A 12,412-nucleotide genomic window follows, 5' to 3' on the forward strand; every position below is an offset into this window, starting at 1 on the left:
GATATAATTGACGCATGTGTAACAAAGTATGGGTGTTTAGACTTCAATTACAAGTGATCTTCATGTCAGAGTTAGTAATGGCTGTAAAAGTTACAATACCAACATGAAAAAAATACATTGTAGGGACAAAATACATAATAAATAAAGGAACAAAAAATATGCAAAAAGAAAGGCGGGGGACAATATATATATATATATATATATATATATATATATATATATATATAAAGTTAAATACCTAAATGCATGATAATTTTAAAAATAAAAAACAAAAGAATACAATTTAATTTCTTTGTCGTATTAATATGTTATGCATGGTCATGTCATCATCAAGTTATTATATCAATAATCAAAATATTACATCAACAGTTAAAATGTCATATCAACAATATAATAATAGAAACATAGTTAACTAGCTAGCGTTAAAGTATATAGAAACAAAATGTGTAAACATATTAAGTACAAACAATTGAGAAAATGGTAAATAAATATAGAAAACAAAATGTGCAATTAAATTCAATTGTACTTTCATATGTACTAAAAACATTAAGATTAAAATATAACTTTCATCATCTTATTTTATTCCATATATAATTTTGATTCTCTCAATTTAAAATAAAGATTTTTAGTTTTTCAATTTTTAAAAATGATTAATTTTGATCTAATATTTAATTTTACATATGTTTTATTTTTTAATTTCATCCAATTGAATTATAGTCCTAACATTTATTTAAGGTATTGTAAAAAAATATTTATTTAAGATATCATCAAGAAATTGTTTAATTAATTAAAATATAAGAATAAATGTAGACAAATTGAGGATTACATCAAACTGTATTTTTTTTTAAAAGGAGATTAAAATTTTCTATTTTAAAATGAAAAATATAAAATGGGGAAATATATTTATTTTAAAATGAAAAATTATAGTATTTTTTTAAATATTAACATATTAACGAAACCAAAATTAGAGTATTTTTTTTTTCAAACATTAACATATTAACGAAACGTCGAAACCTTGTAAAAAAAAACATAAACGAAACGACTTCAGCGATGACCGTTTCGGTCATGACGCGACAAGTAAACGGAAAAAGATAGGAGGTAAGCCCAAATCCTTCCGGCTCATCAGTCAGCGTGAATAACACGTCCAGCAAGGATCATCAGCGTGACATTCACGCACTTCACCTTGCGCGTAAGTATATATTTCCCAGCATCACAAGGAACTGATTAACTGAACCCCGCAAAGGGGGTGCATCAGCTAACGTGAGCATGTGGGTCGCAGCGTGCTAACGTGCACCCCAACATTTATCATCCATTTGAGGCTTAACCTATATTCACCCCTCTCGTCCCTCGTTTCGGTTCCCCTCACTCACCTCACACCGTTGATTCATTCGCAATCATCAGAGAGACTCGCCGATCAACCATGGCTGACCGTGCCTCCGCCAGCACTCGCCTCCACATCTCCGCCGCACCTCCCTTTCCGATCTCCAAAGGTCCTTTCTCTTGCCTCTAATTTCCGATTCCCCTAAACCCTAGCTAGCGTTGCTTCCGCCACTTTCGCTGTTTTTATTAGGTTACGCCTTCCACTTTGTTTCTCTGTTCGAGTTCAGGGTTTTGCTTCGTCTCCGAGTGGTTAACTCGTTTCGAATTCCGTTTAATTAATTTTTGGTCTCGATTTTTGAGTTCGGGTATGGCATTGATCAATTGCTCTGCATTCCGCTTATTTCATGCTCTTTGAAGTTTGAAAACAGTGAACAGACAAGGCTTAATTATTCGTCTGTGCTAGTGGTTTTTATTGTTCAGTTGTTTGGATTTCTTTGTGAACTTGAGAAGTAGAAGTTTAGATCCTTGTACTGCACTAAACTTCATTGCCTTTTGAAATTAGATGTGTTTTTATCCTGGGAAACTTTGGTTTCATGATGTTTGAAATTTGAAAATGTTGGATCTTCGTTTACTGTAACTGTAAGTAATTTATACCGAAATAGGTAACACTATTATGCGTGTGTTTGGTGATACATTGGAAACGGAAGTCTCACCATACTTTTGCGTCAATCGTGAAGAAAATCTCAGAAGCCATTATTTGTAGCTTCTGGTTGAACGTGGATCAAGTCTTCCCTGATGCATATTATGGTGTTTGCCTTGGGATTTTTGTCAGATTTGGTTTGATGTACCCAGGTATAGAGTTGCCCCACTCCATGGGAGGTGATGATGGAATACTGGCTTTTTTTTGGTCTGCGAGTGCTTTCTATCTACTTAATGTTCAACTTAAAAGAACAGAGGATGATAAAAAAATATTTAATTGCTTATGCCAATTGCCAATAATATATTTACTTTTTAGAACAAAGGGGTTTTACAAATTGCGTTCTATTTCTTAACTGGTCAAAAGGATATTAAGTTTTGCTTCTATGTTTGTGCACTTCATGTCTGTTGTGAAACTTGCATCCATAATTTCACTGTTCCTAGGTTCTGCTTTGGGAAAATTTTGAGATTGGTTAACATTTTTTAATTCTTTTTTAGTAAGCATATTCTCATTTTTGCAGATTTCCATGGCCCTGACAATCCAATTCCACTTTCACCACAGTGGCTTCTGCCTAAGCCAGGGGAGAGTAAACCTGCAATAGGAACTGTGGTGTGTATTGACTATTGATTACTTACTACTTTTTTATTTTTATTTTTGTCTGTTTGCACTTCTGTAAAATGTATATGTGCAAATAAGAATTTTGGCACATATCAATCCATAAATAATTTATAATTGCTTCAAAACTGCTTCTTCTCTATTTCTCATCACTCAGGAAAATCATGTGATCTCAACTCCACCAAATGGCAATCGCTCAGAGACTGTTAAGACATCTGGAAATGGAGAGGATGTTAATGATGACCATAAACGAAAGGATGTCTTTCGACCATCCATGCTTGACTCCAAAAGTGGATGCCGTGAACGTTGGCGTGATGAAGAGAGAGATACTAAGTCCTCCATACACAAGAATCGTTGGAGGAATGGAGACAAAAACCTAAGTGACACTCAGAGAATGGATCAGAGGACTGAAAATCCATCCACAAGGCACTTTGGAGAAGCACGTCGTGGCACATCTGATAGATGGAATGATTCAGGCAATAGAGATACAAACTTTGAACAGCGGCATGAGAGTAAGTGGAACACACGCTGGGGTCCTGATGATAAGGCGCCAGAAGGTCTTCGTGAAAAACGGAGCAGCCCTGGTAAAGATAGTGATCGGCATGTAGACAAAGGTTTGCCTAACATTTCCAATCTTGTTAAGGATGAAAAGGAAGGGGATCATTATCGGCCATGGAGACGCAACTCCTCACAAAGCCGTGGAAGAGTAGAGCCTACCCACCACCAGAATGGGATGCCAAACAAACAAGTGTCTGCATTGCCATATGGGTGGGGCCATGGGGAAGATACACCTCCAGTCATTGCTTTTGGGCGTGCTCGGCTTGGCTCTGGTGGTAGCTCCATTAATAGCACATATATGCATTCTCAATATCCTGGAACTTTATTGGATAAAGTTGAAAGTGAGCAGGGAGAAGCTCGTCCCTTTAGATATAGTAGGACAAATTTGCTTGATGTATACAGAGTTGCTGATATGCATACAAGTAGAAAACTAGTGGAATTTGTGCAGGTACCTTCTGTTACTCAGGATGAACCATTGGAGCCTCTAGCTCTTTGCTCACCAAATTCTGAGGAACTGGTAATTGATGTTACTGTATATTTTGTTCTAGATGCCACCGCCATCTCTAGTGGTTTATTAGATTGCTTTTCTGTTTGAACAGTCTGTATTAAAGGATATTGATAAAGGGGAAATAATTAGTAGCAGTGCACCTCAGTTGCCAAAAGATGGACGGAACTCAACAGAATTTACGCATTCAAGACGAATGAAGCCTGTAAATGCACCTTTCCAAGGTACATTAAGAATAGAAGCAAGCTTACTGATAGTGTGGTAGTGCATTAGCTTCTTTTAGAATCTGATTGCTTTGGCAGGAAGTTTCTGACCATTTGAAAGTGGTCTCATGAATTTCTCGTAAGGCTTTTCAAATTAAAAGCAATAACACATTTTTAGCTATCTTAAATATTGAAAACAATAAGGATGTTAAGAGATTCTCTAAGTGGTTGAGAAATGAAGATGTTGCTAATGGAAAACTAAATGAAACCTTCAATTTTGTATTTTTATTACCAACTTACGCCAATCGTGATGTATGTTTTGTTTCCATCTGGATTTTGTAGGTGATCTTTATATTGCCTTGTAGTTGTAGTATAAATTGTTGGGAGCAGAGAATGTTTTGTTTTTAATATCAAAATTAACTAATGGGTATAAATGTTTGCATGGTTGCACTATCTCTTTATTAGTGGTTCTTGCTTGCCCTTTACTTACCTCTCCAAATTTCACGCATTGTCTACATCCCTTATTTTGTTTCAACTTTCATGTGTAGCCAGACTAATTTTCTCCATACTTAAATGCACTTTACTTTGCTACTACATTTAACTAGGAAGCTTAATTTTTCTGTCTCTAAGATTTTTTCTAATACTTTATCTTTTCAGATAGAGTCGAAGATAATGATTCTTACCGAATGGCTGATGAGGTGCCTAGTAATAAGGAATCAACCTTTGAAGAAAGTCATTCTGCACATCATGGTGCTACATGGCGTGGCACACCACTTGGTGAACATGCAGGCACACTCATGCATGATGGCAGAGATGTGTCCAGTGATATTAAATCAAGAAACTCAGATATGAGCTGGTCACACCAGCCAAAAAATACTCATGCTCAGTGGGAGCATAATTTGGATTATTTATCTGAAACCAGAGATGTGACTAAGTGGCAATCTAGTGGAGATCCCATTAAGAGGCAGCTATCTGGAATTTTGGACAGTGAATTTGAATCCAGGAGAATTCAACAGATTTGTCCAGAGGAGTTATCCCTCTTCTATAAAGATCCTCAGGGTCGCATTCAGGGCCCGTTTAAAGGAATTGATATTATTAGTTGGTTTGAGGCTGGATACTTTGGTATAGATTTACCTGTTCGTCTGGAAAATGCAGCATCTGACTCACCATGGTTGCAACTTGGTGATGCCATGCCCCATTTACGAGCTAAGGCTCGACCACCACCTGGATTTTCTGCAGCAAAACTTGACTCTTCAGAGGCATCTGGTCGGCCATATTCCAGTACCTTTGGGAACATGCATTCTGGTTTAAGCGAGGTTGAGATGCTGAGAAATGATTCTATGCATAGGAGTTCTACTACAGAAGCTGAAAATAGGTTTTTGGAGTCACTCATGTCTGGTAGCAAGAGCAGTTCCCCACTCAGTAGTCTCACATTATCAGAAGGTTAATGATGTTTTTTTTGTTTGTTTGTTTTCTATTTTATAAACATAAGTGTACTGTCATGCATTATCATTCCTCTTCATAATATCTTTTATATATACTGTATTGATTATGTTTTGAGATGGTCTGATTTTACGATAACCATGATATGTATTTTTAGGTTTACAAGGGTTTCTTGGTAATGATTCTGGTAATTTGGGCCCATCAGGAGTAGATAGCGGAATCAACCTTTACTTACTGGCCAAGAGGATGGCACTTGAACGTCAAAGATCCTTGCCCAATGCTTATCCATACTGGCCAGGGAGGGATGCAGCACCCCTTCCACCAAAATCAGATATTTTTCCAGATGCATCGCCACATTCAAATATGTTGTCTTCTTTGAGTGACAATTCTCGTCTGCTTCAGTCCCAAAGTTCTGAATTGATGTCAATAATCCAAGGATTATCTGATAGGTCGTCCACATGCTTAAATAGTGGCATTGCTGGATGGCCAAATTTTCTTTTGCAAGGTGGATTGGATCCCCCCATTCAGAATAAGATTGACTTGCAAGGTGGATTGGATCCCCCCATTCATGATCAAAATTATGTTCAAATGCCATTTGGAATTCAACAACAAAGATTGCAAACACTGAATCAATTGCCCTTAAATAACTTAATTGCTCAAAATTCAGATATTCCATCTAGTATTTTGACAGCAGAGAAATTGCTTTCTTCTGGTTTATCCCAAGATCCCGAAATGTTGAATATGTTGCAGCAGCAGCACTTGCTGCAGTTGCATTCTCAGGCAGCAGTGGCTCCTTCACAACAGTTGCATTCTCAGGCAGCTGCTCCTTCACAAACTATGCCTTTGTTAGATAAACTTCTATTGCTAAAGCAGCAACAGCAGCAGGAGGAGCAACAGCTGTTATTGCGCCAACAACAGCAGCTGCTTTCTCAAGTGCTTCAGGAGCATCAGTCTCACCAGCGCTTTGGCAATTTATCTTATCAACAGTTTCAGGGAGGTGGAATACCCCTTGGGAATTTGCATGTGAATCTTTCTCAAATTCAACCACCAAAAGAAATTTTTCCCATGAGCTCTCAGACACCAATTCCCAGTGTTCAGGGTGAGCTTACTACTAATTCTTTGGATTTACCTCTGCAAGTAAGCCAGGACACTAGCTATAATATAAGCAGTGAATCTTCTGCCCAGTTGTCTGACCAATTATTTGAGAATATTGGTGATCAGAAAAGCTGGAGTGCTACACTTCCTGAGCAAATTAATGACAATTACCAGAAGGAAACATTGCCTGTATCAGCTTCTGTTGAAGGCTCACTATTGCTTGAGCAGAGCAGAGCCAAAGAGGAACCCGGCAATGCCCAGAAACTTCTTCCTTTTTCTGACTATACTGCTAAAACCTTGGAGCAGATGCCAGACAATACTTGTAGGAATGATGATACCCTTGTGAGTGCAACTTCAGAGTCTGATGAGAATTCTCAGCCGATACAGTGTGTCACACCTGCTGTGGATATGTCTTCAGCTGCATCTTGTGGTACCGAGTTACCACTAGTTAGTCAACTGAGTGAAGATGTAGAGATTAAATCAGATAGTCTTGAAGAGCATCATGGTGGAAGAGAGAGCTCAAAGATTGATCCCTCAGTGGTTGATGTGAGAAGTATTGAAGTACGTGAACCCAAAAAGACTGCTGAGAAGAAATCTAAGAAGCAAAAATCTTCTAAATCTCAGTCTTCTGGTCAGGCAAAGGGATTGCTAAAAAATGTCCCTTTGCAGCAGTCAAAGAAATCAGAACCTGAGAAGCCAAATTATAGTGAAGCCAACAAGGGTGAACCAGCTCATGAAACATTTATGCAACAAACAAAGGGTAAGGATAAACAATCTGCAACTGCTACTGCAGAAACAGATGATAATCAAGAAGTTAGTGGCCTACCTACTAATATTCCAGGAAGCAACACTAAAACAGTTATCGAAAATGAGTTAAAGGCAGTCAGTTCTGTTGCCACACAGAATACTGAATTACCTTCAGCGAGAGCTTGGAAACCTGCTCCTGGTTTCAAGGCAAAATCTCTCTTAGAAATTCAACTGGAAGAACAAAAAAAGTCACTGACAGAAAAGCTTGTATCTGAGGTTGCTACTCCTGTCAATTCCATGAGCTCAACAACTCCCTGGGTTGGAGTTGTCGCCAATCCAGACTCTATGAAGGTGTCAAATGATGGCCACAGAGAAGCAGAAAATACTGAATATCTGGCTAAAGCTGAAAAATCTCAAAATAGTAAAAGCAAGAAAAGCCCATTACATGATCTATTGGCAGAAGATCTTGTACCAAAATCTAGTGAAAGAGATGGCAAGGTTCCTGACAGTATGCTCCCCTCACAAAATATAGCTGTTCACTCAAAACTGGTAGATGATGGAGACTTTATTGAAGCTAAAGACACTAAAAGAAGCCGGAAAAAATCTGCAAAGTTGAAGAGTTCAGGAGCTAAGGTTTCAATGCCAGTTGCCTCTAGTGAAGTACCCATAAGCCCAATTCACATTGAAAAGGTAAAAAGCTCCCGTTCTGTTCAGCAGGAGAAAGAACAACTGCCTTCCATTCCTTCAGGACCCTCTTTGGGAGATTTTGTTCTTTGGAAAGGAGAGCCAACAAGCCCATCTCCTCCTCCAGCATGGACTACTGATTCTGCTAGGATTCCTAAACCAACATCATTAAGGGACATTCTAAAGGAGCAGGAGAAGAAGTCCTCTGCAGTACTCCCAAATCAACTGCCTACTCCTCAAAAATCACAAACTGCCCAAGCTGCACGGAGTAGTGGTTCTTCACGCCCAATTTCAGCTTCATCTCCATCAAAAACTGCACCTTCTAGCCAGATAAACTCCCAAGCTTCTCTGTCAAAATACAGAGGGGATGATGATATGTTTTGGGGTCCAGTCGAGCAATCCAAGCAAGAAAATAAGCAGTATGATTTGTCTCTTCATTGTGCCTATGATAGTACTTTATATATTGGCTTGATTAATCTGACTTTCTATGATAGTACTTCACTGAAATTGTTAGTTTTGGCATCTGTTAATTTTACATGTTGGAATACTTGATGGTCCTAAACTGCCTTTGACATAACCTCTATATTAGAGCAGTTGTAGCATTTAAAAGTAACTGAAACAGTAGGTGGCTGACTTATGGTTTCCTTAATAATCCTGTTTTCATGACAAAGTTGATTCAATGCTTTATTATGTTCTTTGTAAGCAGGTCAAATTTCCCTCAACTTGCTAGGCAGGGGAGCTGGGGTTCTAAAAGTGTTCCCATGAAAGGTAATTCACCTGGATCATTGAGTCGACAAAAATCTGGGAGTGGCAAACCAACTGAGCAATCTCTATCATCATCACCTGCCTCTTCTCAATCACTGCTAAAACTGAAAAAAGATGCAATGACCAAGAATTCTGGTAATGATATGTTGTTCATTCATTTTATTTCAACACTGTTAATTCCAATTTCCTCTTGCTTGGCAATTCTGTCTAATTTAGCCCCTTTATGTATATCTACTCCTTTTGATTGGGTCATTGATGATAGTTTAAATAGTGACTTGCTTCCGTATTTAAATTTCAGAAGCCATGGACTTCAGAGTTTGGTGTGAGAATGAATGTGCGAGGCTCATTGGGACAAAAGGTATTTATGATTTCATATTTGTTATTCATGCTATGTTTTGACGGATTAATCCAGATTTAGATTGATTTAAGAATGTTAACTGACAAATCTATTTCATCAATGTTATTGTCCCCTAAAGAACAATTCAATACTGGTCTGAATTTGCTCAGGCATTTGCTGGTCACATTATCTTGAACTTTCTATTTAATGTCATTTTGACTATTTTTGGGGTGGCAGATACAAGTTTCCTTGAGTTTTGCTTGAAGCAGACAAGATCTGAAGCAGAGATATTTCTCACAGAAAACCTGGGATTATATGACCATGATCATGAATTCATTGATAAATTCCTCAATTACATGGACCTACTACCATCAGATGTTTTGGAAATAGCTTTTCAAACCGTGAATGATCGGAAAGTTGATGCAAATACAGATGTACTAGAGCTAGGTTACACTGATGGATCCTTTTCAAAAGTTGGAAAGAAGAAAGGCGGCAACAAAGGAAAAAAGGTAAGCTCTTCAGTTTTGGGATTCAATGTCGTGAGTAACAGGATCATGATGGGTGAGATCCAGACAGTAGAAGACTAACATAACATAGGTTATTGCGGAACGTGTAAATATTTTTTGGCCATACGTGTATTTTGTAAATGTATTTTCTGTTATTCATTTAACTTTTTTTGGCTTTTTTAACAGTAGCAGCATCAATTGTATCTGCTCAATCAGTTTTGTTGTCTTAAATGTATTTTGACGTTTGATCACGCTGACAAACATAATATTGTGTCAGCCTTAACTTGATTCAATTAATTTGCTGTTTATCTTTTGTAAGCAAGCTAATTGATTCGTAGGCAGAGTCTGTAGCTTGTAAAGCCCGTTTTGGAAAACTGTTCTGTTTCTATTTCTTGATTCTTGATTATATTTTTAATTGCCTTTTTATTTTATTCTAGAAAATGAATATGATGGTGAATGCATGAGAACATTAATGCGGTATACTAAAAAATATGATCAATAGCTGCCCCTTGCACTGGTAAAGAATTACGCAAGTACTTTTGATTTCAATCCTGAAACCTATGAAAATATTTATTATTCATTTGGGAGTATCTGGAATGCTTGGTCTTCATGAAAAGTCAAAACCTGACCTAGGTGAGAGGCATAGATAATTATTATACATAGTAAAGGAGGATCTTAGTTATACCGAGTGTGATTGAATTTGAAGAGGAAGAGACCGCAGAGACATCTTGGCAATTTCTGAAACGGCAGGAACATCACTCATCAATTGCTCGTAAGCAGCTTCAAAAGCTTCCCACCAAAACTTGGGTAATCCAACGGACTTCGTGTGAGTGCGGCTGTACGCATCCCACATGTGCCTCACCACCTTCTCTCTCTCTCCCACATCCTATATATTTTCCAACATATATGTGCTATTCATTCAGCAATTCATACAATACTAGCATCATTTATTTATTACATGAATGGTAGAATCGAAGTCATCGTTGTTGCTCGAGGACCATTTGAGGGTGACGGAGCCAGCGAGCATGGACCAAAGAGCAATGAGAATAACCGCAGCTAAGACCCATAACAAGAAGTGCCTCTTGAAGTTGGTATTTCCAGAATCACCATCATATTCATGGCTCCCTCTCTCATGCTTTTGGTTAAAGCCAAAGGTGTGATGGGTAGATACTACTACTGCTACTTTGTTTTATATTTCTTTGGGAAGTGGTTGGTAAGGTGTGGATTATAGGCAACACGGTGGTGGTAAAATAATAATAATAATAATAATAATAATAATAATAATAATAATAATAATAATAATAATAATAATAATAATAATAATAATAATAATAATAATAATAATAATAATAATAATAATAATAATAATAATAATAATAATAATAATAATAATAATAATAATAATAATAATAATAATAATAATAATAATAATAATAATAATAATAATAATAATAATAATAATAATAATAATAATAATAATAATAATAATAATAATAATAATAATAATAATAATATAATAATAATAATAATAATAATAATAATAATAATAATAATAATAATAATAATAATAATAATAATAATAATAATAATAATAATAATTATTGCAACATGTTTTAGTTTTAGTAGCAAAGTTGTAGTGGTAAGAGGTTAGTGGGCAGCAAATTTCTCAAACTAGGTTACTTTTAGAAATTAATTCCCAAAAGGGGGCTGTTTTGAAACTTTTTCCAGGGGGGTCTGTTTTTGAAGGGGACTCGCCAGTGGGGTTGGCGAGTCCACCAGGCGCTGCCACGTGTCCAACTCGCCAACCCCACTGATGAGTCCCCTTCAAAAACAGACCCCCCCCTGGAAAAAGTTTCAAAATAACCCCCTTTTGAGAATTAGTTTCTAAAAATAACCTAATTTGAGAAATTTGTGGGCACTTGGCAAGTGAGACATGGACTTTCTCCATTTGAGTTGACGACCCAAATTCAAGGAATAACTCGTTATGTTCACACTCGCTAACCACCATGTCAATTGGTTATTTGCTTTATTCAAATTTGACATTCCAGTTATAAAAATAAAATATACGAACATATAACACACTAGAAGAAAATAAAGTTTAAGATTTAAGCATATACGAACTTATATTTTTAAATATATATATTACATGTTAAATTGGATTTATTTAATGAATTTATCCAATATATTATATTTTACTAACGTACAATTGGATGATAGTTAAGATAATATAAAATTCAAGGATTAAATTTGCAAGGTTCATTTTTTATAAATAAATAAATAAATACAGAACTCACTCTAAATCCATTAAATCACACATTGCAATCCGTTGTGTTTACTGTGTTGCTCTTCCACGCACCTCGAAATTGCAATGCACATATCGTTCATCAGGATGCAAGCATGAAAACCTTGGTGTCTCATGTAATTTTCCCCTCAACATTCAAAATCACTGCAAAGCCATTCCATTGACAGGAAATATCAATAGAACAAGCAGCAGAAGAACACACACGCTCTTCCCTGGAAATATTAATTAAACCATAAGCATTGCAGTATAATATAGACCTGCAATTGTACTCGTGATATGTCAAATGTCAACAGTCCAAAGCAGTGATATCCTCGGACCCCGATGACGATTTTGTGCGCAATTGAAGTTAATCACCTTGTAGAAGTTGACAATTAACTATTAAGGGGGGACAAACTGACAAATTGGGCTCAATACACTTTTGGATTAACATAAAGACAAAATACGTGTGATTAAATAAAGCAAAGTTGTCTAATACAACAAAACGAGCGAGGAAGTGCAAAAAATTTCAAAACATACTTTTTTAGTTGTCCTATCTGCCAGATTTTCTGCACCAAGGTTTGGTTCCAGAAAATAGTAGACTGGTGGTGCATTAGAAAAAATAGAAAAACAAACAAAACTCCAAAAAAAACAAGGCA

The 12,412-nt window shown here is 36.5% G+C and overlaps 1 protein-coding gene across 2 annotated transcripts; it reads left to right on the forward strand.

The window, feature by feature from the left end:
• Positions 1-1,265: 1,265 nt before the first annotated feature.
• Positions 1,266-9,706, forward strand: LOC100815978 (protein ESSENTIAL FOR POTEXVIRUS ACCUMULATION 1). 2 transcript variants are annotated; one of them, XM_026128821.2, is made up of 9 exons: positions 1,266-1,490; positions 2,538-2,626; positions 2,790-3,707; positions 3,790-3,919; positions 4,556-5,341; positions 5,547-8,286; positions 8,574-8,767; positions 8,931-8,990; positions 9,207-9,706. In XM_026128821.2, exons 1-9 carry the CDS (start codon positions 1,421-1,423, stop codon positions 9,554-9,556), a joined length of 5,337 nt encoding a protein of 1,778 aa, XP_025984606.1. In that variant the 5' UTR covers positions 1,266-1,420; the 3' UTR covers positions 9,557-9,706. The 2 variants fall into 2 exon arrangements, with proteins under 2 accessions (XP_025984606.1, XP_025984605.1); XM_026128820.2 differs by having other exon boundaries at positions 1,267-1,490; positions 5,499-8,286.
• Positions 9,707-12,412: the final 2,706 nt, after the last annotated feature.

Source organism: Glycine max, chromosome 6, assembly GCF_000004515.6.
Source record: "Glycine max cultivar Williams 82 chromosome 6, Glycine_max_v4.0, whole genome shotgun sequence".
Classification (NCBI taxonomy): domain Eukaryota; kingdom Viridiplantae; phylum Streptophyta; class Magnoliopsida; order Fabales; family Fabaceae; genus Glycine; species Glycine max.

Coding starts and splice junctions, on each gene's coding strand:
- LOC100815978 (XM_026128820.2), top strand. CDS start 1,421: ATGGCTGACCGTGCCTCCGCCAGCACTCGCCTCCACATCTCCGCCGCA. Junction 2,627..2,789: donor AACCTGCAATAGGAACTGTG/GTGTGTATTGAC, acceptor CTCATCACTCAG/GAAAATCATGTGATCTCAAC. Junction 8,991..9,206: donor GAGGCTCATTGGGACAAAAG/GTATTTATGATT, acceptor TTGGGGTGGCAG/ATACAAGTTTCCTTGAGTTT.